Source organism: Macaca thibetana, chromosome 4, assembly GCF_024542745.1.
Source record: "Macaca thibetana thibetana isolate TM-01 chromosome 4, ASM2454274v1, whole genome shotgun sequence".
Taxonomy (NCBI): domain Eukaryota; kingdom Metazoa; phylum Chordata; class Mammalia; order Primates; family Cercopithecidae; genus Macaca; species Macaca thibetana.
In genome coordinates this window covers 33870346-33894924 of record NC_065581.1, presented here as the reverse complement: position 1 = coordinate 33894924, position 24579 = coordinate 33870346, and the positions used below count along the sequence as shown (strand labels likewise).

Genomic DNA, 24579 nt, shown 5'->3' with positions numbered 1-24579 from the left:
CAGTCTGCTCACTATGGAATAGCTAAGAATAGTGGTCAGAGACCTAAATGGAGGAAGGCACTAAACGTGCTTTGGGGGCAGCTCACTGAAATACAGTCAATTCAGAAGAGTGGCATGTCTAACAGGCCTCATTATACAATAGTTAACACATCCCCATTTTCATGGTTCTCTTCTTTCCTACATATAAACCAAAATGAACTTCTTTATTAACTTCTACTGTTTACTAAAACCCTCAGAGAAAAGTGATGAGAGATGATTTGGTGCATATTTTTAAAGGAAAACAAACACTCATGTTGGATTTTGATTATTTGTGGTGCTAAGAGGAAGGGAACATGGTTGGAGGCCCAGTTCAAGAAACTGTGCATCAAATCAAAGAGCTGAATGACAGAAACTGACTTCAGAGCAACTTCTTGGCAGCAGTATCCTCTTGGGAAGCTGGAGGTCTGTCCTGGAACCAGGTGCTAACGAAACAGCAAATGCTTGTTCTAAGGCACATTAGTCTTTTCGGTGAGGTCAGGAACCCTGTGGGGGTAAAGGACAAGTTATCCCAGGTTGCGGGCCTCCTTTCTTTAAGTCCTAGAGAGAAAAATTATGGTGAGAGGCTGAGTCTCAGGCTGATAAAGAACAGAGTTGGCCGGGCGCGGTGGCTCACGCCTGTAATCCCAGCACTTTGGGAGGCCGAGACGGGCGGATCACAGGGTCAGGAGATCGAGACCATCCTAGCTAACACGGTGAAACCCCGTCTCTACTGAAAGTACAGAAAACTAGCCGGGCGAGGTGGCGGGTGCCTGTAGTCCCAGCTACTCGGGAGGCTGAGGCAGGAGAATGGCGTAAACCCAGGAGGCGGAGCTAGTAGTGAGCTGAGTTCGCGCCACTGCACTCCAGCCTGGGTGACAGAGCAAAGATTCCGTCTCAAAAAAAAAAAAAAAAAAAAAGAACAGAGTTGATCTCTGCTTCCTTCAGCAATGGAGCCATGCAATGCTCTTTCCCCACTCACCCGAGAGCTGAGGTTGAAAGAGGGGTTCAGGCCTGAGATTCTCTTCCTAGAGGAGCCTCAGGGCCACATTGCACAGAAAGGACTCATATCTTCCTGCAACCCACCCCACAAGGAAATCAAAGCAGGAATATTACCTGTTCATACAGATCCTCGTTGAACTGAAATGAAAGAGGAAAGGTTATATATTCAGCCATTGAAACCACCTCAGATAATTTGAGAAACATTTCCATCCCACCAACTTCCATTGGCCATCACTCAATGGACGCCTCGCAAGAGCCTGAGTACTTGGGACCTCATGCATCTGGCTGCATTAAGATCCTAGCCTGGGATACCTCTTGCTATAGGTCATGTTTGTTCCCCGTCTATCTGATTTCAGTGGCCTCTAGAGCTTTCTGACTTTTCTTTTCTGTCTGAACCCCTCATCATGGAGTAAGTGTGAATACGCCAGGGGAAGGTAACTCCCACTCACCCTGCAGGCCTTCTCACCTTTCTTGCTTCTCCTGTGCATGAAGATGCCCACTCCGCAGATGATGAGCCCCAGCACGAAGCCCCCGGCTCCCGTCAGCGTCTTACTCCGGGCAGAATCAGACTGTGCCTCTGGGAAGGACAGACCCAGGTTTAGTGTCACCTTCACCAGCTGCGCCCCTATTCACGTCCTGTCTGAAATTCTGGAGCCTGATGCAGAATATCAGGACGAGGACTGTGCCGGGGGAAAAGCTGGCTTAAGAGGAAGTTCAGAAAGAGCCACCCTCATATCTGGAACAGGGGTGTGATCTCAACCAGGTGGCAAATGCTGATTCTGGAAGTTGCCTCTCAAAATGCCTGAGAAGAGGCTAAAATGCTGAAGGAAGAGATCCGTTCCTATGTGTGAGGTCAGTTCAGGAAGGTGTCTGTGTCCTTAGATTCTCTGACAAGTGGGGGAACTATGAATCCTTAGGACCCCTAGGCCAGGGTCAGGCAAGTCTCCATTGCCCCAGCTTGAAACTACACTCAGGAGCCCGTACAGAAGAAAGATGGCGTTGGACATGGCCACAGGGTATAGACGCAGAAGACAAGATGAGTGAACCCCAGAGCCAGAGAGTCCCTGCTCTTCAGAGATGGGGTCTAGAGGGTCATCAGAGACTAACTCACTCCACTCCACGGTGACAGGACTGTCCAGGCTGGGGTGCTCCACTTGGCAGGTGTAGACGTCTCCCTGCTGGGGGGTCATTTCCAGCATCACTAGGATCTGGAAGGTCCAGTCTCCATTACGGATCAGGTTGGTGGACACGACCCCAGTTGTTTCCTCCTGTCCATTCAGGAACCATCGGACTTGAATGCTGCCTGGGTAGAAATCTGTCACATGGCAGACAAGCAGGTTGTGGTGCTGTAAGGGACCCTTCTTGGAGGGGGCGATGTTCACCCTCGGCTGGACTAGGGATGGGGAAAAAAAAATGTGGGATAGCATTTGAGATTATTCTTTCTTTCTTTTTTTCTTTGAGACCGGGTCTTGCTCTGTCACCCAGTCTGGAGCGCAGTGGTGCAATATTGGCTTACTGCAGTCTCAGCCTCCCGGGTTCAAGGGATTCTCCTGCTTCAGCCTCCCGAGTAGCTGGGATTATAGGTGCCTGCCACCACACCCAGCTAATATTTTGTATTTTTAGTAGTGGCGGGGTTTCACCATGTTGGCCGGTCTGGTCTCCAACTCCTGACATCAAGTGATCTGCCCTCTCGCCCTCCCAAAGTGCTGGGATTACAGGCCTGAGCCACTGCATCTGGCCAGATCATTATTTCTTAGGCATGTTCACTATGTAATTGATCCTAGATGTTGAAAATAGGAATAATGTGATTAGCCTAGTGGGTAAGGGTAGCACTGAAAAGATAGAAATAGACCTTCAAGCAGAGCATGCATGATCTTGAACAAAATAATAATTAGTAAGCATATAGGGGAATGGTGGGGATTCAGAGGTAGTACTCTGTAGCACGTTTAGGAGAAATTTTAACCAAAGTAATTTGGGCGAAGAATATTTAACCAACTGTGAAATTACCTATCTTTTCAAAGTTCTATCTTGATACAAAGGATGCAAAATTTACTCAAATAATATCTTGAAATTAAGATATACAGACAATGGAATTATGGTGGCCTGTTAATCTAATAACTTTATTTCATGAAAATACAAAGAAAATGAAGAGAGCTTGACATGTCTTATTCTGTAAATAACCTATGTATTTTTTTACCTCACCTACAAAAACTCAAAATCTTCATATATACAGAATATCCTGAGCCCCTACATGCTTGAGTAGTAGAAATCCCGTCCTTTCCGAGTTCCTCCTCTGTGCTGTGTCTTCAGGTCCCGTGAAGGTTTCACAGATGACCAGGTACTGCCTCCCTCTGCATTTCTGGATTTGTGCCCCAGCTTGTTCTGTTGTTCTCAGGTCAATTTCCACAACTGCCACCTGCAACTTTGCTTTTGGGTCTCTGCCACCAGTACCTTTTTCCTCCTTAGAAGGCAGAAAAGGCCAGGCAGGGTGGTCATGCCTATAATCTTAGCACTTTGGGAGGCTGCAGCATGAGGATCACTTGAGCCCAGGGTTTCGAGACCAGCCTGGGCAACATAGTGAGAATCCATCTCTAAAAAGAAAAGCAAATTAGCTGGACATGGTGGTACCTGTATCTGTAGTTCTAGCTACATGGGAGGCTGAGGCAGGAGGATCACTTAAGCCCAGGAGGTTGAGGCTGCAGTTAACCATGATGGTGTCACAGCACTCCAGTCTGGGAGACAGAGTGAGAACCTGTCTCAAAAACAAACACAAATACAAAACAAAAAACAAACACAGAAAAGGGTCAAGTGCCCCTAGAGAACAGCTCATTCAGAGGAATTCCCTAGAGAACATCTCATCAAGAGATGTGTCTCAAATTAGTCTTCTAGGTCCCTAATCACTCAGTTCTTTCCTTTCTACTTCTGGAGAACAAAAATACCCTGACATGGGGCTGGGCCAGGTGAAAGCACTGTCTTGAACTGACCCACAACCTTCACTCCCTATTGTATTTTTGCCTTGTTCACAGACTGATCCACATTGCCAACCTCTTCCCTCAATGTGAGTTTATTTCAGGGGCACCTGTGTCTCAGTACTTCATCACCTCTGTAAACTCAACGTCCACTAGACTATTCAACCCATGTCTAAATCTCAGTTGTGAATTATGTACAATTTCTTCCCCATAGAGCTCGTGGGAACCATGAAATCAGGGGGAATACTTGAGTGTCTGTTTTAAGGTCCTAGAACATTCCATGAGAGGCATCTTGCTCAATATTCTTTGACGGGAGATGGTCAGCCTGGAGCACATCAGCAACCTCCAGGGGGTGCTGGAGCTAAGGCTTGATACCCAATGGCCTCATTTCTGACCCAGTTCAAATACATTTCACCAAGGCAATGATTCCTGTTTGTTTTAGTTGCCTTCTCTAATGCCCAGAAAACATTTGCTCAATTACTTCTAGATTTGGGTGGGCATCCACATTGGAATTGTCACTACTCCCTTTCCTCGCCCTTCCGACCTCTCCCCTGCCTCTGTGTTTTCCCTGTTTCCTACCTCATCTCCTTGCCTGTCGTCCCTCCTCTACCCAGCATCCTTAATTGTGTTCTGAAGACACAGCTCCAACCTTCTCTTTTTCAATTTTCAAAAATTGACAATACTTATCTGGCTACATGGGAACCTCTAGGGAGCTGATTACAAACAGATCCCCAGACCTCCCCACCCAGGAAATCTGAGTCTCGAGGCGGTGAGTCTGGGGATCTGTGCATCACAGAGGATCTCCAGGAGAGTCTTCTGAGAAGTGAGGTTGGGGACCTGCAGGTCTAGAGGAGAAACCCACACTCCTTAGGCTGGCATTACATTTATTTGAACGATTATTAAGTAATTGCATTACTTTTATTTGAAATCCTCTCTCAACCATTACCTCAGCAACTTTCCTAAGCTCATGTCACTCACCTCATCCCCACCCAGTGTGTTCACCTTCTCACTCCTAGCAGGTGCACTTCCTTTCACTTTCCAGGAACAAGGAAATCAAAGATGTGATCTCCCCAGCTTCCTCCTCCTCCCTTTATTTTTTTCTCTTTCAAGGACAAAGGTCTAGGGCTCACCCCACACCTGATGCTGCTCCCTCGGGTCCCTCAGGTTGGTGCACCAGGCTCCCTACTCCACAAGTTCACAGGAGGAAGCCAAAGCTCCAAGGCCCTCCTGTCTCATCCTTAAGAAATCCTCTTACTGCACACATCTCACCTCTCTCCATCCCTTTACACCCAGACTTCCTGAAGGAAATAATGAATGAGCTCAGACACTGCCCTGTGCCAGCCATGGGGAGCCCAAGACAAATAAAATCCATCTCAGCCCTGAGGAGGATGTGCTATGCTCAGCCTCATCCACCCCTTCCCATTCCAGCTCCCACTGCTGCAGTCAACCTGCTCTCCCCAGGTGTCCCTGGTTTCCAAACCCACTTTCCGTCTTCTGTTTTCTGACCTTTCCAAGTCACTGGCACCACTGTCCACTACACTGCTGAGGTCCCCTCTCCTCAACTTCCAGGAATCTTTTTTGTGGGTCTATCCTCCCCTCAGCCTCCAGGACTCTTCTCTGCGGGCCTCTCCTCCCCTCAGCCTCCAGGACTCTTCTCTGAGGGCCTCTCCTCACACTGCACTTGGTTTTTTGTCTCCTTCACTGGCTTTTCTCTCTTGGCCAAATCACAACTGTCCAGTTCCCAGGATCCAGCCCTTTGCTCTTTCCCGGGGTCCCTCTCCCTGGGTGGTCTCATGTAGCCCAGTCTCCTCCCTGGCTGCAGACCCTTCTGTTTACCTTCCCCTCAGACCATCCATTTGGCCCCTCAAGCATCTGAAACCCAGGGGTCTCCCTGCAGGTTTCTTCTCTGTATGGCCTGCTGTGCCATCTCCACCTCCATCTCCACACCACACCCCTGCACGCTCTCTTGTGGCCTCCTTTCCTCTTATCCCACATGCAGTCAGCTGCCAGGCCTGATGAAGTCCAGGGGGTCTCTCTGCTCCTATCCTCCTCACTCCATGATCAGCCCAGTCCAGGTCCGCACGCTCCCTCCCCTGACATGCTCCAGATGGGCTCCCCCATGAATGCCCAGCCCAAAGTCCCCTTTCCACCTGGCACTAAGGTCCCTTAGGCCGGCCTGGCTGCTTCTGGGCCCTGGGCACGGCCCCCCGTGTCTGCCCTGGGACCCCCGGCCCAAAGCCCTCACTCACCTCGGCGCTGCAGGGTCACGGCCTCGTCCAGCTCGTAGTTGTGTCTGCACATCGTGTCCACCACTGCCCGCTTCTCCTCCAGGCGGTCCTTCTGGCTGTTCCAGTATTCCACAGCAGGCCGCCCCAGCTCCGTCACCGCCCGGAACTCCCCCACGTCGCTGTCGAAGCGCGCGTACTCCTCCCGGTTGTAGATGTGTCTCTCCAGGAAGCGCTGTGTCCCATTAAACGCGTAGCATTCCTGCCGTCCCTGGTACAGGTAATTCTCTGCGGGGAGGAGGAGGCCATGAAGGAGGGAGGTGTACTCTCACCTCTCACCTAATCTGCTCTTTCTTCCTCTCTGTCTCAATTTTAACGATGCTTCCCAAATCTTCCTACGCAGGGCTGGATTTTAAAATAGGAGTTTTCCTAGTACCGAGTTCTGTGGTCCTAGGCAGGTCGCTGAGCCTCTCCAGGCCTGTTTTCTCACCACACAGAGAGAATTTACTGAAAAGAATGAGATTCACTGCTCAGGGGGACTGAGTGATCACTAGGGAGGGGGCGAACACTGAGGGGAAGGCAGTCCCTTCTGCTGGCAGCTGGAGGAGGGGGGGGACGTTTCACGTGGGGTCGCTGGGAGAAAAAACAGGGGCGGGAGGAGCTGGGGACGTGGAGGGCGGAGCTGCTCCCCTTACTCAACTCCCTGCCTGACATTTCCATCCTGATATTAGTCCTGGTTCAAATGCCACCTCCTCCAGGAAGCCCTCCCTTCCTTCTTTCTCTTTTCCATAGCTAGGCGCTCTCTCTTCTCTACCAGTTTCTTGAGAATTCCTCAACCTGCTCCTGTTGTTTTGCATTTAGGAAATGTAGAAATATATTTCTTAAAACTTTCTTCAACTTTGGTAGGGGACCTGGACTGGGCCGGGCACGGTGACTCACACCTGTAATCCCAGCACTTCAGGAGGCCAATAGATCAAGACCTTCCTGGTCAACATGGTGAAACCCCATCTCTAATAAAATACAAAAAATTAGTTGGGCATGGTGGTGAGTGCCTGTAGTCCCAGTTACTCGGGAGGCTGAGGCAGGGGAATCACTTGAACCTGGGAGGAAAATGTTGCAGTGAGCTGAGATTGCGCCACTGCACTCCAGCCTAGCGAAAGAGCAAGGCTCCATCAAAAGAAAGAAAGAAAAGGAAGAAAGAAGAGAGAGAGAGAGAGAGAGAGAAAGAAAGAAAGAAAGAAAGAAAGAAAGAAAGAAGAAAAAGAAAGAAAGAAAAAGAAAGAAAGAAAGAGGAAGGAAGGAAAGAAGGAAGGGAGGGAGGGAGGGAAAGAAAGAGAGAGAGAGAGCAACAGGAGAGAGAAAGAAAGAAAGAAAGAAAAGAAAGAAAGAAGAAAGAAAGAAAGAAAAGAAAGAAGAAAAGAAAGAAAGAAAGAAAGAAAGAAGGAAGGAAGGAAGGAAGGAAAGAAAGGAAGGAAGGAAGGAAGGAAGGAAGAAGAAAGAAAGAAAAAGAAAGAAAGAAAGAAAGAAAGAAAGAAAGAAAGAAAGAAGGAAGGAAGGAAGGAAGGAAGGAAGGAAGGAAGGAAGGAAGGAAGGAAGGAAGGAAGGAAGGAAGGAAGGAAGGGACTCTGTAGCCTGAAAGTTAATTTTCAAACATGGCTGCAGAAAGACTTGGTGTCAAAAGATGTGGAAAATATTTTAAACAATGAAAATCACCACAACAACCAGGGACCTGTTGGGGTGGAGTCCTTTGGGTTTAGAGGAATTGATCTAATTTTTTTGGACAGTTTTTATGGTTTTATTTAAACACAAAACGTGGACGTGAACTTTCTCTCATTTTCTTTGCTGAGCAGCCCAGCATTGTGGTTGGTGACTCTGATGGCCGGCTGGGCAGCTCTTTCCGTGATGGGTTTGTGGTTCTTGGTGGAAACTTTCTGAGCCATCTCAGCACAGTAAGATTTGTGGCACATCAGCAGCACTTCAAGGTCCTTGATGTTGTGGACCAGAAACTTCTGGAAGCCACTGGGCAGCATGTGTTTTTTGTTGTTGTTGCTCCCATAAGCAAGATCTGGGCATCAAGATCTGACCCTTGAACCTTCTAAGAACCCTGTTGTCAAGACCTCTGGGTTTCCGCCAGTTACACTTAATTTTGACATATTGGTCTAAGTGGTGCCATATGAACTTGTTGGTCCTCTTTTTGAGGATCTTGGGCTGCATGAGGAGTCTGAGGGAGGCCACGATGTGGAGGAAGAGATGGCTGCCAGCTCCATAGGCAGCGCCAAGGAAGACAGCATTGATGTAATTTTTACATAAAGAACTTTGGCAGCCTTTCCCACATGCTGTTGTTCCTAGGGAGGCCAGTGAGCAGTGTCTGGCAGGTGTGTGTCTACACAGAAGTATTAGTGACGTGGCACATGTTTGTTTCTGTTTGAGTCTCTTCAGGCCTGCTCTGTTCTTGGGCACATTGGGGAAATTAAGGTACTGTGATTGTTCTGCTCATCTGTTTCATGCTCCACAAATTAACTTCTCCAGTTTATTAACATCAACCCTCACAAAAGCTGCATAGCTAGTCGCAGAGGACAGTGGAGATGGAGTGGGGCTGGGCTCAGGGGCACCATAGAGTCCACCTTTAGTCTCCAGTGTCATTGCTAAGGCAAGATCCCAGGCCTTGACTCAGATATCCTGACCTGCCTCTTCTCCTGGTGCCTTGGGCCCCAGCCCCATAAACTTCCAGGCCCAGCGCCCCCCAGCTCCTTGAGACCAGATTCCTCCTCCTCTGCCATCCACCCGCCCCTCCCTGTTCAGTTGCCCCGCTCTGAGTGTGGATTCTCCCATTTTCTTTTGTTAGTCTTTGTTTCTCCTCTTCAATCACCGGTAAAAGAATATCTTTTCACTCAAGAATAAGAATTTTGAATTTTTTCTTTGCAGCATTTAATTCCTTTTTTATTTACCCAGTCTTAGGTAATTTTTAAAATACATTTAACTTTTGAAATGGAATTTTATCTGCCAAGGAGATATAAGCGATGAGGGGTTTCATGATGTAATCTGAAACCTTTGGTTTTGAATATAAGAAAGCTTATCCTGTTTGTGGAACCCTTAACAATTGAGTTGCCCAGAGCACAGTTTGAAACCACTGATCTGAATGAATTGATCTCTCACTCAGAACAGGAGATAGTAAAAACCTCCAGCTCCCTATGGATTGTCTCAGCCAAGCTTTCCTCCTTCAGCCTCTTTAAGCCACAGGCTGGCTCCTCAGCCCTTTTCTCTTGTGCCCTGTTTGAAGTTTGGGATGTGTGTGGAGTTGTAGGAGCATGCAGGGCATTGTGAAATCGGCCCTGCCCTCTCTACCCACTCCCCTATGGCTCCAGCTCTCCCTCCAGCAGGTTTTGATTGAACATTCATTCTACGCAGGGAGCTCCGGTAACACACCCTCAGTCCCTGTCACATGGCTCCACTGCCTCATCTCATTCCCCCAACAACCTCAACCCAGCCTTTGCCCCTCCCCACGTTCACTGTCCAGCATCACATGCCCCCTTCTGCTCTCTGCTCCCCAACCTCTGGGTTTCCTTGGTGGCTCCCAACACTGTCGCTCATCCCACATAACAGCTCTGCCTATGGGATGGGGGTGCTGCATCCCCTCACCTTCTGCTGGACACTGTTCAGTGTCACCTGCGCTGCTCCAGCCTCCTTTCTCCCCAGCCTCACCCCTCTGCAGTTCCCAGGGCTAAGCCGTCCTGTTGGTTAGTTCTCAGCATCCCTCTGTGCCTACAAGTTCAAGTTCTCCTACCCTTCCTGGACAATGAACCTGAGGTAAAGGGTTTGAGGGGCTGTATTCAGGAGATCCCAACCTTGCTACCCTGAAAGATGAGGAGGTGACATGATGTCAGTACCTTCTAGGTGTGTCCTAGGAGGGGTGTGGAGGGGTCTAGGAGGAAGGGTGTAAGCAGAAAAGGTGGAAGTCAGTGGAAAACTAAGGCACCTACTTTGCAGTCCTTCCTCTCAGAGTGTTGGTGTAAATTTGGACTAGAAATATCCTGAGAGTATCCTGAGAGAAAAACAATGGATCATAGATGCCATAATATTACACCAGCCACAGGGAGGCAGCAGGAAGAAGATATTTTTCACTTGGTTACTGCTTTCTCGGCTGTCTGATAACCTGCACTCAATCCCTGTCACGCACCCACACAACCTCATCTCATTCTTCCTACAAGTCTCAACCCACTCTAGTACTCTTACCAAGTTCTGGGGAGGCTGGGAGAAGTATCTTTAATGAGAATGCCTTCAGGGGCTAGAACCCGTACTCAAACCTCCCTCCTACCTTGCCTTAATTGTCCAAAGGGCGTGGGCTCCTGCTCCTACCTGGAGAATGATCCTCAGAGCCTGGACACTCCAGCTTAGGGATTTCTGCCTGAGTCCCCTCCAGGCTAGATGCAGATGTGAGCACACCCGGGAGCCTGCACTTGCCAACCTCTCTCTCTGTAAACATTGTCCATCAAGTTTATCCTGGATCTCTTGGCCCCATTTTCCCAAAGACAAGCATACTGACCACTGGGCATCTCTCTCTGTTTGCTGTACCCATGTCCTTGGAAAGAGAATAGGCCTGTAGGGTAGCAAGCTATTCTATACGGGATGAACCTCTTCTCTAGCTGGGAAGGGAGGACACTGCCTTAGGGCGGGAGCCCCTGCAGCCTGTCTCAGAATTTGATCCCTTAAAGAGAAATTCCCCTAGGAATTGTTCCCTGAACCAGACCCTCCAGGAATGGCAGCTCTTCTCTTACCTGGAGTGGCCCTGCCCTGGACCACAGATGTGAGCAGCACCATCAGTAACGCCATCAGACCCACTGTCCTAGGGGCTGCAGAAACCTGCAGAACCATCATGGAGCTGGAAAAGGATGGCAAAATGAAAAGAGCTGCAGTCAGGAAAAGAAGGACTCACTAAAGGGGGCTCCTGTCTGAAATATTAGAGACTATGAACCCAAGTAGTCTTCTATGACCCTGGGATTGGACAGAGTCTGAGAAAATAACCAATGGGCACTGAGCTTTGTATGAGTCATCACTCGCCGGGCAGACGGTTAGTGTGAAGGTTCTGAAAATATAAAGCCTGTGATGCAGTTAAGATGACAGATGGAGGACGGTGACACCCATTTTAAGCAGTCAAGTAAGTCATGAGGTTGGGGGAGATGATGTGTTTTGTTTGCTCTGACGCTGATCTCAAATATTCTGCTGGTCCACCTACAGGGATTATCATTTTCCCAATTCTGCCACACCTCACACACCCACAGGACATGGTCTGTTGTGGAAGAAATGCTATCTCAGTGTGTAAAAGGTCATTCAGTGGCATGGTTTAGAGGGATTAGAGTACCCATCCCAGAACTCAAATGAGGCCTGGAATCTGTCTGTCTTGCCTTTGTCCAAGGGTGTGTTTAAGATTAGCACCTATTCATATTTACTTTCTCCCAGAGGTCTGAGTCCTGAGATGTGCAGGAGATATCAGGTTCTTCCACAGGACTGTCATCAGGGTCAGCAGGGCTCAGTCTAGGGACCTTACACCGGGAGCATGAACACACCACCCACCCTGCCATGACAGTATGCAGCTTTAAGGACACCGCCTCTTTTGGACTTCGATTCCTTGTCTTCAATATGGAGATGATAGAACCTGCCTCATAGCAAAGCTCTTAAGTCAAATGAGATCAATAGGTCTGAAATTGCTTCAGAAAAATAAAGTCCATAGAGGATATAAATTGACTAGTAAATAAGGAAGAAAGAAAGTGGAAAAAAAAAAAATCAAAGACCCCACCTCCTTCAAAGCATCTGATTCTATTCTGTCTATAGTGAATATTTTTACAAACTTTCAAAGAACATTACTTCTTACTTAGACACTTATAAATGTGATCCTGTAGGACCACCAATTCTAATTTCAAAAAAGAATCAAATTGGCATCAATTATTTAAAATGTAAATAGAAGGCTGGCATGTAAAATGCAAAAGAAGAAAATAATTTGTAGTAGAAGATGTCCAGTAGGATTGAGGGGCCAGGAGAGGATTGTGGAGAAAAGCTCAGTTTTTTTTAGTAACTGCCTGGGTGGGACTCTTCTCCTTGTCATTTACCTGCCGCAGATAATTAGACAAATACTTAATTCCTCGATGTCTCAGGTAATTTACTTTTACAGTAGACATTAATAATACCTCCCTCAGGTTTAATGTGAGGTTTAAATGAGGTAATGCGTGAAAAGCACTAATAACAGCATCTCTCATGTACTAATCTGTTAGTAATTATTATTTATACAAGGTAAGGCTACCATAAATAAGAAAAAATATTAATGTAATATATGTACTTCATCATTACATTAAATAGTAAATGTTTTGTGATCTTCTCTGAGTATCAAAGAAATAGCTCAAAATTGAAATATTTAAAATGAGACTAGAAAAGTAATTTCTTAAATACAGTAAAGAGAATATAAAATTAAAAAATGAACATTACCTGTAACAGAAAAGCATTAGAGAAACCCTTCTTAAAAACAGGATCAAAATATGGGTGCACATTGTTACCATAGGTAATGCTGTCCTGGGTATTCTTACATGAAAATGAAATAACATGACTAGTAATTTAAAGATAAAAATGTTATTACACTGTTTAAATACCAGGAAAAGTCAAATACTAAGAAATCTATTAATAAAAATTATCTAGAAATTTCACTAACAAAGGTAACCAGGAATAGATAAATACTTAAAGATCAGCTTCATTCAAGTTAATTAAAACCTCTAAATAGAAATTATAACACCTCTGCAGAAATGATTAAATAAAAAGGAGATATCTTAGGGAGGTGGACATGAAAGAAAGATTAATTATGTATTTTATTAGATATCACATTCATTCTTAATTATCAACAGAAGATTTTTGTAAACTTGACAACGTAACATAAAACATTATTTAAAATACAGTGACCAAAAAGCATCAAAGATCATCTGACTGTCTGGGATGCGGGTGGGGGTTGGGAGAAGGAACATAATGGGAAACATTTGCCATCAGAAGAAGGTGTGACTTATCTTTCCACATCTCTTTCTCTAACTCTGAAAACGAACTGTGAACTGGAGCTCTCTTGACCACGCTGGTACCTAAAATTCTCCCATCTCTTCCCCAGCACCTTCCAGCATCCTCTTTACCCAGCAACAGAGAATGTCAGCTCTATTATTCCTCTGATTGGTGAAGCCCAGCCATGCCGACTCCTCTCCACCCATTTTGACCATTTCCAGTGCTAGAGGCCCACAGTTTCAGAGTCTCATCTGCCTCCACCCAGCCTCAGTTCATTAACACTGTTCCTGAGCTCATGGACATCAATTATAGACCCCACAACGTGTGCCCTGAAGACAGAATGTTCCAGACCAGAGCTATTGTCTTGAGAACCCTCTCCTTGGCTTTCCTGCTGAGTCTCCGAGGAGCTGGGGCCATCAAGGGTAAGTGCTCAGGAGGACACAAGAGTGCCGGGGTGAGTGTTGGGGAGGCTCACATCAATTGTTGCTTCAGGAATCAGAAATTTTAGGGGCTCATTGATCTGTCTGGCCCTCATGATAGTCTGTTTCCTCTGGCCCTCATAATAACAGCAATAACAGCCAGAATTTATGAGATGCCTGCATAGTTTCTTTCCCCATTTATATCTCACAGGAATCTTCAATGAAGATATTATTCCCTTCATTGAGAAATCATTCCCTTTATTTAGAAATTATTCCCTTCATTTAGAAATTATTCCCTTCATTTAGAAATTATTCCCTTCATTGAGAAATCATTCCCTTTATTTAGAAATTATTTTGAAAAAACTGAAGCTCAAAAAGATGAATACATTTTCCAAGGTTACACAGCAGATCAACGTGCCAAGTTTGAAGTCCAGACCCAGCTCTGAGGGTCATACACTGCCTTCCTCAGTTTCCTGCACATAGTGATCTTCCACCAGGGCCCTGCAGGGCCCCCACATCCCTCCCATCTCTCTGGGATCCCCAGCCTCTGTCTTTTGTGGCTGCTTCACAGGAACTCCGAGCTATGGGCTCTGCATTAGGAGAGAAAGTGCTGAGTTTTCCTGTATCCTCCCATCCTCCCTCTCTCCTAGGACCCTACGGCTCTTCCTGGGTCTTTGTGGGTGGTCACAAGCTTTCCTCTCTCAAGACAGCAGTGTTGCATTGTCTTGATAGCCCTTGTGATTCGGGTTCTGAGAGATCTGGGACTGCAAGGCGGGCCTAGGCTTTGGATAGCTGCAAGGACTCAGCCAGAGATGGACTGTGGTGAATGCTCTTTCTTCCTGTAGCTGATATCAGGGAGAATGACATCAAGCCTGTGTATGATGCTGTCATCCCAAAACCTAGTGATGGTGAAGGTTAGAATCCATAACATACAAGATGCACACTGGCCTCAGACAGTTTTATTTAAGATGTGTAGAATAAACAGGAGGTGAGGCTGTGGAGACCAGAAATATCTATTGTCCTATTCATGGTCACCTGGGTTATTTCTAATGTTATGTTACAATAAACACCACAATGGGCATCTCTTCATAGATTTGAATACTTTTTAGGATTCTTCCTAGAAATTCCTAATTAGCTCAGCTGTCTCTTCAGGGCTTCCCTGCCCCCAGTGGTTCCTTGTCTCTTAACATTTAAACATGTCCTTTACCTTAAAAACATAAGTGAAAATCAACTGATAAAAAACAACCATGACTTCAGTCTGCATCCTACCCTAGAGACACTTCCTTTGTGTCCTCACACTTGGAGCTAAACTTCTGACTTGTGTCCACTAGATCCCTCTCATCTTGGCCATCAGGAACCTCTGCAGAAGGTCAAATCCAGTGGGTTCTTCTCAGTGCCTCTGACTTGAGTTACTGATAATATTTGCACTGTAATCCACTTATTTGTGATGAACTACCCTGTTCTTACTTTTCTCCTGTTTCCCTGGATCCTCCTTATCATCCTTTAAATCACCTCTTAATTATCATGTTCTCTCATACCCTGAGATCTCTGCAGTTCTGACTTTTGGCACTCTTCCTGGAAAATCTCATCTAACCTGCACCTGCCTCTAATGACTGTCAGTTTTCTGGCCTAAACTCCTCTCCTGAGACCACCCATCATCCACAAATGTCTATGTATTATTTCTCCTTAGATGACTTCCAGATCGTCTAGTGCAACAGCCCCACAGTGAACTCAGTATCTTCTCCCGGTCAGGCTGTCTTCCCTGTGAGAAGTGGCTTTTGCCCTGTTTTCTGAATGCCTACATTGAAGCCATCTGTTCCCCAGGAAGCCTTCCCTGATGTGCTGTTTGATCGCATCTTGTGTATACCCATATATCTGCACTTATCCTTCTGAACCTGCTATTGCCTTGTCACTTGTGTTTCCTTCTGTGAATTGTACGAGTCTGCAGAACAGGACCTATGTGTTATTTTTATTTGAATATTTAGCATCTAACAGTGTTTGACATATAGTAGTCTTTTAATACACATTTTTGTCTAAATGGAAATGATATTTTTAAGTAAAATAATCTGTTTAATATCTGGTTGATCTTTAGACTGCAGAACTTGTGAAAGTGTTTTTTTTTGTTTTTTTTTGTTTTTTTTTTTTTTGAGACGGAGTCTCGCTCTGTCGCCCAGGCTGGAGTGCAGTGGCCGGATTTCAGCTCACTGCAAGCTCCGCCTCCCAGGTTCACGCCATTCTCCTGCCTCAGCCTCTGGAGTAGCTGGGACTACAGGCGCCCGCCACCTCGCCCGGCTAGTTTTTTTGTATTTTTTAGTAGAGACGGGGTTTCACCGTGTTAGCCAGGATGGTCTCGATCTCCCGACCTTGCGATCCGCCCGTCTCGGCCTCCCAAAGTGCTGGGATTACAGGCTTGAGCCACTGCGCCCGGCCGTGAAAGTGTTTTTTAAAAAGCATTTTTAAAACTATAAGGAATATTCACATATTAGGAAGATGAGTTCCCAATAATTGCTAGAGGACATTGTGTCTTTTTAGTTTACCCTCTTTTTCCTGATGAGTCCTTTGAGTCCTTTAAACTGAGAAGGAAGCTAAGTTTCCTTGTGAAATACCTACAGGATTTAATTTAATTTGTTTAGTTTGAAATACCACTCTCTGCTTGGCCACTTACAGTGACAGGGAGTCATTCTCAGTGCAAAATAAGACACAGACCCTATCCTCCAGACACTTACAATTACAGTGACAGGGCATCATTCTCCCTGTCACTGTAAGTGGCCAAGCACAGACTGGGTCCCCACATGTCAGGGCTGCAAACTCACAGGGAAATTTGTGAGTTGGGAGGTGAGAGCCAATGAGCCCTGTGGTCCCTTCTAAACCCAGACTTTCACATATACATTCATTGTTTTCTTTTATGATGATAATTGCATTTATCCTCTTATCTTTGCTACTTCTTGCAAACTAATACAGATTAAGAAACAAAATAAATTAAATCCTACAGGTATTTCCAACTCAGCAATAATTTCTAGTTGGCCTCTAAAACAAAAATCAAAATATAAATGTGAGAAAAGTTTAGAATGCTTAGTACCTGGGTAAGGAAATAATCTGCACACTAAACCCCCGAGTCATGACTTTACCTGTACAACAAACCTGCACATGTACCCCTCCCTGAATATAAAATAAATGTTAAAATATTTCTTAAAAGGAAACAAAAAGTTTGGAACAAATGCCAAAATAACTGTACTGTACTTTTGAATTTATATGCCCCAAGTGAAAAATATTATCAACAAAGCTGTACATTCTAGTTTCATGCTCATAAACTAAGACAGAAACTTTAAAACTGTCAAGAACACGAAAATTTGAAGGATATTTTCTTTGTCCTCCCAATTTTCTATTTTTTCTCTCTTTCTGCAATAAGAAAAATAAAATGTCCACTTTCCCACCCCATGACTCGAAAAACAATTTTACATCTGTGTCTTAGAAGAATTAAGACCTTAAGGGTAGAAAAAATCTACTAGTTCCACCAGTAGCTGTATGACCTTGGCCAGTTATTAATATATAACCTCTCTGCATTTCCTTACCTGTAAAATAGTATGCTATGTATTTGCTTCATAGGGTTATTGTGATAATTCAACGAGTGAAATATGTAAAGTATTTAGAAGGATGCCTGGCGCAAGTAAGTGCTCAACAAATGTTAGCTGTCATTGTTACTATTGCTATTTTGTAGGGTCAGGATGCCCAGACTTTCAAAGGCCAGGAAGCAGCTTGACTTATCAATGATAAACTTCATTTTGTTCTTCGCTCCTTTCTTTTTATAACTACTCAACTGCTCTGTATTATTTCCTTAATGGTGTTGGTCTCTCTTCCCCATATGTCCTGCCTTTGACCTCTTACCTTCTTCCTTTTTATATTCGTAAGTCTTTATTCATTCTCGAGCTTTCACCACTTGCATATTCAAATTGACATTTTGTCATGTTTTTCTCTACTTTCTTTATGCAGCGGACCATGTATCAACTTATGCCTTGTTTGTACAGACACATAGACCAACAGGGGAGTTTATGTTTGAGTTTGATGAAGATGAGATGTTCTATGTGGATCTGGACAAGAAGGAGACCGTCTGGCATCTGGAGGAGTTTGGCCGAGCCTTTTCCTTTGAGGCTCAGGGCGGGCTGGCTAACATTGCTATATTGAACAACAACTTGAATATCACGATCCAGCGTTCCAACTACACTCAGGCCGCCAATGGTATTGCCTATCTTTGCCTCTTCCTCTGTAGCCCAACTGGAAGGGATGAGAGGGCCTCTCTGCCACCCTTAGACTAGGAAGCCTAAGTGCCCCCTGCTGTGTGATCCTCTTCTCCTAGTGGCCATGGGCTGATCCCACTACAGCAAGGGCTTGCATCCTCTCTTCTCAGGAGAGAGAAAGGTGAGCAGAGTGAGGCTGGTCAGTGGTGTGATACCCCTCTCTGTGATTCAGAGCTGCCATAAAATCTAAGGCTGAGGTAGAGGACCACCCTCCTCCCCCACAAGAAGTGGAGCCTTTGTGATTCATCCCAGAAGAGGGGCCTAACCTGGTGCTCTCTCCTCCCAGATCCCCCTGAGGTGACCGTGTTTCCCAAGGAGCCTGTGGAGCTGGGCCAGCCCAACACCCTCATCTGCCACATTGACAAGTTCTTCCCTCCGGTGCTCAACGTCACGTGGCTGTGCAACGGGGAGCCGGTCACTGAGGGTGTCGCTGAGAGCCTCTTCCTGCCCAGAACAGATTACAGCTTCCACAAGTTCCATTACCTGACCTTTGTGCCCTCAGCCGAGGACTACTATGACTGCAGGGTGGAGCACTGGGGCTTGGACCAGCCGCTCCTCAAACACTGGGGTATGCAGCTCCTTTTCTCTCCATAATCTTCTGGCATCCTCTATTCCAAGGACCTGGTGTCCTCTGCACCAGCTTTCCCCACTGGCCAGGTCTCAGTCCTCTCCTCATCCTAATGTCCAATTAACTGTCCATAACCTTCAATTCCCACACCCATCCCACACCAGAACCACCCTCACTGCACCTCCTGACCCTATCTCTTCATTCTTCCCCCAGAGGCCCAAGAGCCAATCCAGATGCCTGAGACAACGGAGACTGTGCTCTGTGCCCTGGGCCTGGTGCTGGGCCTAGTGGGCATCATCGTGGGCACCGTCCTCATCATAAAGTCTCTGCGTTCTGGCCGTGACCCCCGGGCCCAGGGGCCCCTGTGAAGTACTGTAAAGGTGGGAATGTAAAGAGGAGGCTCTAGGATTTGTAGAATGTAAGGAAGGGAGGAAAAATTCAATCTGATAATTGTTCATTGATCTTCTAATGGGTTAAAAGCATTCAGCCGCATAACAACAACAACATTGATAACTAACAGTAGTTAATATGCTCAGGCGCTATTCTGAGCGTTTACGTTTATTAACTCACTTTATTCTCACAAATAGTCTTTGAGGTAGGTACTATTATTTTCACCATTTCACATGAGAAATACTTCTATCTTTTTACATACACAGAGACCTTAAGCACCTTGATCAAGTTCCCACAGCTATGAAGTAGTAGGGCTAGCTTCCAATCCAGAAAGTCTAGATCCAAGACTGTTTATCCACTATACTATACACCCTATTTTGTGAAGGAAAAGACCAAGTTCAAATTCTCCAAGAGTCCATTGTCTATTAATGGAGGCAGAGCTATATTTCTATACATAATTACAACACAGTGTGGTGGGTACCTGTACTATTTACTGTCTTTACTTGGACTCATTCCATGGCAATGCCACACAAAAAATGCCCCTCCAGAGATCTTATAGTTTTCTATTTTTCATAACACTCACCATGTTTTATATTTGTAAGTGTTTTGGGAATTCTCTTAGCATTAGATAGTGAACTTCCATGCAGATGACCACATCTAATTCATTATTATTGTTGTTATTCATGCTGGACATCAGGTACAAAAGGTTAAGGACTTCTCAGTTCATTATACTATCATCATTGGTGCCTCCGAGCTCTCAATCTCTCTCGATTTATTTGGTCCCTTTTATCCCCAGTCGTTACTCCCATATCTAACCTCTTACCCCGACCTCATAGGCAAACATTTTAATGAATTTGCTGTTTCCTTTCATTTGCATAGATCCTATATAATACGTATTAGTGTTCAGTGTACATGTATTTTAATTAGCCAAAATGACATTAAATTATAGATCTAATTTTGTACATCCAGTTTGTTTCTTCCAAATCTTCCATAATGTTTTGCTCTATAAGTCCATGCATTAGTCCATTTTGCATTGCTATAAAGGAATACCTGAAGTTACCTAATTTATGAAGAAAAGAGCTTTAATTGGCTCACAGATCTGCAGGCTGTATGAGAAACACGGCACCGGCATCTGCTTCTGTTGGGGGATTCAGGAAGCTTTTACTCATGGTGGAAGGCAAGGGGAGCCGGTGCATCACATGGTCAGAGAAGGAGAAAGAGAGAGAGAAAGAGGTGCCAGGCTCTTTTTAACAACCAGGTTTCATGCGCACTAATAGAGTGAGAACTCACTCATTACCCTAGAGAGGGAACCAAGCTATTCATGAGGGAGTCTCTCTCATGATTCAAATACCTCCCACCAGGCCCCAGCTGCAACACTGGGGATCAATTTTCAACATGAGACTAGGAAGGGACAAATATCCAAATCATATCAATCCACGTATCTATATTGCTCCTGGATTATCCCTGGATCTCCATTATTGCAAGCGATGATTGTATCTCACATGGACCTGCGTATGCATGTGGACCTGATCTGCATTCCTGGAATGTATGTATCCTAGAAAGGGGTTGCTGGGTTGATGGAGATGCAGCTCCTTAATTTGACTAAGTACTGCTCATCTGTTCATCAGAATGGCTATACTCATCTGTACTTCCATTGTCAGTACCTGAAATATCCTGCAACTCCCAAATGTACATCAACACCAGACATTATCCAGTTTTCTAACTTTTGCCAATTTCATGTGCATAAAGAAATATGCTGTTTTATTTTGCACTTCTTTAATTGCTTATAATTGGGGCTATAATTGGGACTGATTAGCCACTTGGGGGTTCCTTTTCTATAAATTGCCTGTTCAAATTATTTGCCCATACTGTGGGCTTCTATATTTTTCTTATTGATTTGCAGGAGATCCTTATATAGTTCTGCTAGTAGTCCCTTGTCAGTTGTAGGCATTGCAAATGTTTTCCCCTAATCTGACTTCTGGCAACTTTCTCCTTGGTTTCCTTTATTGAAGAGAAATCCTTAGTATTTTGTAATGAAGGCCATCAACTGTTTTTTGTTTGTTTGTTTGTGTGTGTTTTTGAAAAGAAGTCTTCCCTGTAAGATATCAAAGATATTCTTAAAATATCTCCTGTAGTTTTAAATTTCACATTTATTACTTTAATTCATCTAGGATTCATCTTTGTGTTTGATGGGGAGCATGTTTTATTTTTCTCTACATAAAGGGCCAGTGTTCCCACAACTACTAAATAGTTCACCTTTTCTCCATAAGTTTATGGCATGTCCTTTGCTGTACTGAAAGCTCCCATTACAGACGGGCCTCTGTTTGGGTTCCATCTTGTTCCACTGTTCTGTTTGTCTCTTCTTGTACCAGTGTCCTAGTATTTTGATTACTACGACATTCTAGTGTGTGTTAGTATCCAGTAGGAGAAACTCTTCCTTATTTTTCTTTGTTCACTCAATTTATAATTATATCTATAATGATTTATAACAGAATAAAGTGAATGGAGAATGTCAGATGTTAAGAGGAAGTATGGAAAGGAGGGCTGGGACTAGGGTGATGTAAGGGATGCACTTGACTTAGGTGCAAAATTTGGGGGATACCAAAAGAACTCAGTAATAAAAGTGAATCATATTTTAATGAAATATCTTGAAAAAGCAAAATTAATGCAAAGATACATGATTAACAAAATATCAAAAGAGGAGTATTTAACAAAAATGGAGAAGAATCAGAGAGGCAGAATAATTAGAATATGTTGTCACATAAGCCAAGGAATTAAAGAATTCCAGGAAGGAGGAAGTGCTGCTGTCAGATGTTCAACAGAGATCATTTTAGAAAATTTATCTTGGTTTTGAAATCCTTTCAAAGAGCAGTTTACACAATGTGAGCAAGTATCCTTCCTTCATTGCCTTCATTGATATGGTTTGGATGTTTGTCCCTTCCAAGTTTTTTGCAGGGTTAAGCTTCTTCTCTGCCCTCAGTAATGTGGCCCTTACCCTTGTCAGGATACTTTGGAGACATGAAGCATGTAGGATGGCCTCAAAGTCAGCTGAGGGTTGAGGGTGAAATTTGATGACTTTAGGGAACTCCTTGGCTCCTATGCGCTGTTCACCAGGGCATATGCAGGAATGACCACCTTCTCCCCGGGACCTGAACAGGGCAGAGAAATGGGAAGATCAGGTATAAAGGGAGTGGGGAAGATGGGTCTGGGCTTCAGTAGTGAACCCAGGAATGACAGTAACTGTGTGTGTTGCTGCAGGTGACAAAATACCTGAACAGAAGAGGACTTAGGAGAGATCTGAACTCCAGCTGCCCTACAAACTCCATCTCAGCTTTTCTTCTCACTTCATGTGTTCGCTACCCCAGTGGCTGACTGAATTGCTGACCCTTCAAGCTCTCTCCTTATCTGTTGCCTTAAAATAGTCATTCCTTAGTAAAGTTTCCAACAAATGGAAGGTAATGAATAAATGTTGACACTTTGGTAGCACTGATATGGACACTATCCCTTCACTGAGCCTTTTATCCTTTGTTCTCCTTTGAAGCATCCTTCACTGTCACCTTCCCGAGAATACCCTAAGACCAATAAATACTTCAGTATTTCAGAGCTGGGAGACTCTGAGTCATTCTTACTGGAAGTCTAGGATCAGGTCACATGTGAATACTATTTCTTGAAAGTGTGGTTTCAAGCTCTGTTGCAGATGAAGTTACTAAAGGTTCTGATCCCACCTGAATGGCAAGGTCTGAGGATAGTGATTCAGCCCTGGGTTCTTCCCTAACTACAGGATAGGGTGGGGTAGAGAAAGGATATTTGGGGGAAATTTTACTTGGATGAAGATTTTCTTGGATGTAGTTTGAAGACTGCAGTGTTTGAAATCTCTTGAGGGAAGAGATTAAGTCTGTCTGGATCAAGATTTCAGGCAGATTTGGATTCCATTCACAGCCCCTGAGCTCCCTTCCCAAGGCTGGATTGTAATTATAGCAATATCTCATGGAGGATATTTTCTACATGATAAACTAAGAGCCAATAAATAAAATTTTAAAATTCCCTCATTCATTGCAATTTTTACCAGCCATAGTCATTCCATGTGGGAGAACTTAAATCATCATTACCAGAGCTTTCAAAGATTTGAGAACAGTTGTGATTATGAAGAAAAATATCTTAATTGAGCAAGGATTTTGTTTCTTTATGAGTGTTCATTGGATATTAAGATGAAAAGAGCATGAGATGGTAAAAATGCGGATAAATATAAAAACACGTTTTCTAGATTTTTTAAGTTAAAAAAGATAATTGTTTAAAGTAAAAATTATTTGGGGCTTTATAACATACCCAGAAGTAAAACATGATGACAATGGCACAAATAATAGATGGGAGAAATGGAAGTATAATGTTGTAAGTTTCTTTTACATGTGAAGTGGTATGTTATTATTTGAAGGTAGAATGTATTAAGATGAATATTTTAAACTCCTGACAATTACTGAAAAAAAAAGAGGTATAGCTAAGAGGCCAATGGAGAAGATAAAATAGAATACTAAGCATAATTAATTCAAAATAAAAAATGGAAAATCTGATAAGACAAAGAGAAAACAAACTGTAAGATGGTAGAGTTTAAAACAACCATACTAATAATTGAATTAAATGCATATGGTCTAAACATTGTAAAAGGCAAAGATTGTCAGAATGCACAAAAAATGAATAGGCCAACTTTATGCTGTCTACATAATGCCCTCTTTAAATATGAAGGCAAAGACAAAAAGTTAAAAAACGGGGAAAAATACATATACACCATGGAATATCATGCAACCATAAAAAAGAATGAGTTCATGTCCTTTGCTGGGACATGGATGGAGCTGGAAGCCATCATTCACAGCAAACTAACACAGGAACAGAAAACCAAACACCGCATGTTCTCACTCATAAGTGGGAGTTGAACTATGAGAAGACATGGACACAGGGAGGGGAACATTACACACTAGGGCCTGTTGGGGGTTGGGGGCAACGGGAGGGAGAGCATTAGGACAAATTCTAACACATGCAGGGCTTAGAACTTAGATGATGGGTTGACAGGTGCAGCAAACCATCACGGCACATGTATACCTTTGTAACAAACCTGCACGTTCTGCACATGTATCCCAGAACTTAAAGTTAAAAACAAAAGAATGGGAAAATAATGCCAACCATGGAAATGTTGGTGGCTGTATTAATATCAGAGATATAGAACTCACAATAAGAAATATTACCAAGGAGAAAGAAGGATAGTTCATAATGATAAAAGGATCATTTTATTACCAACATATAACAACCCTAAATGTGTACGTTCTTAGAAAATATGTCTTAAATCACACTAAACCAAAAATGATAGAAATAAAAGCAGAAATAGACAGATTCACAATTATATTTTAGTATTCTAGCACTCAGTAAACAATAAAATATTTAGGAAAAAACTCAATGAGGACACAGAAGATTTAAATAACATTATCAATAAACCAGTGTGATCTAATCAAGATCTATAGAATATTTCACACAATAGTGGCAGAATACACATTATTTTCAAATGCTCAAGAATATTCCACATGACAGACTATACATTGGGTCATAAACACATATAAACAAATATCTAAATAAATAAGTACATGTCTCTGTTGAAATCATACAGAATACATTCTTGGA

General features: G+C 44.1%; 2 protein-coding genes and 1 pseudogene across 3 annotated transcripts in view; 1 reads left to right on the top strand and 2 right to left on the bottom strand.

The window, feature by feature from the left end:
• Positions 1 to 22515, top strand: part of LOC126952777 (HLA class II histocompatibility antigen, DP alpha 1 chain) — a 28805-nt gene extending 6290 nt beyond the window's left edge. Inside the window, exons 1-6 of one of the 2 annotated variants that reach the window (XM_050787792.1) lie at positions 11318 to 11366; positions 13462 to 13662; positions 17650 to 17895; positions 18241 to 18522; positions 18736 to 18902; positions 22171 to 22515. In XM_050787792.1, the coding sequence (XP_050643749.1) occupies positions 11333 to 11366; positions 13462 to 13662; positions 17650 to 17895; positions 18241 to 18522; positions 18736 to 18890 (918 nt within the window). In that variant the 5' untranslated portion in view covers positions 11318 to 11332 and the 3' untranslated portion in view covers positions 18891 to 18902; positions 22171 to 22515. Of the gene's footprint in view, positions 1 to 11317; positions 11367 to 13461; positions 13663 to 17649; positions 17896 to 18240; positions 18523 to 18735; positions 18903 to 22170 lie in introns of those variants that run through there. The other variant, XM_050787791.1, reaches the window with a different exon arrangement.
• Positions 291 to 11197, bottom strand: LOC126952793 (HLA class II histocompatibility antigen, DP beta 1 chain). The gene is made up of 6 exons (XM_050787821.1): positions 10987 to 11197; positions 6236 to 6499; positions 2129 to 2410; positions 1484 to 1594; positions 1132 to 1155; positions 291 to 522 (listed from the first exon to the last, which is right to left on the bottom strand). The coding sequence occupies exons 1-5, from the start codon at positions 11084 to 11086 to the stop codon at positions 1136 to 1138; spliced, it is 777 nt and encodes a 258-aa protein (XP_050643778.1). The 5' UTR covers positions 11087 to 11197; the 3' UTR covers positions 291 to 522; positions 1132 to 1135.
• LOC126952223 (60S ribosomal protein L32-like) lies at positions 7839 to 10787 on the bottom strand (annotated as a pseudogene).
• Positions 22516 to 24579: the final 2064 nt, after the last annotated feature.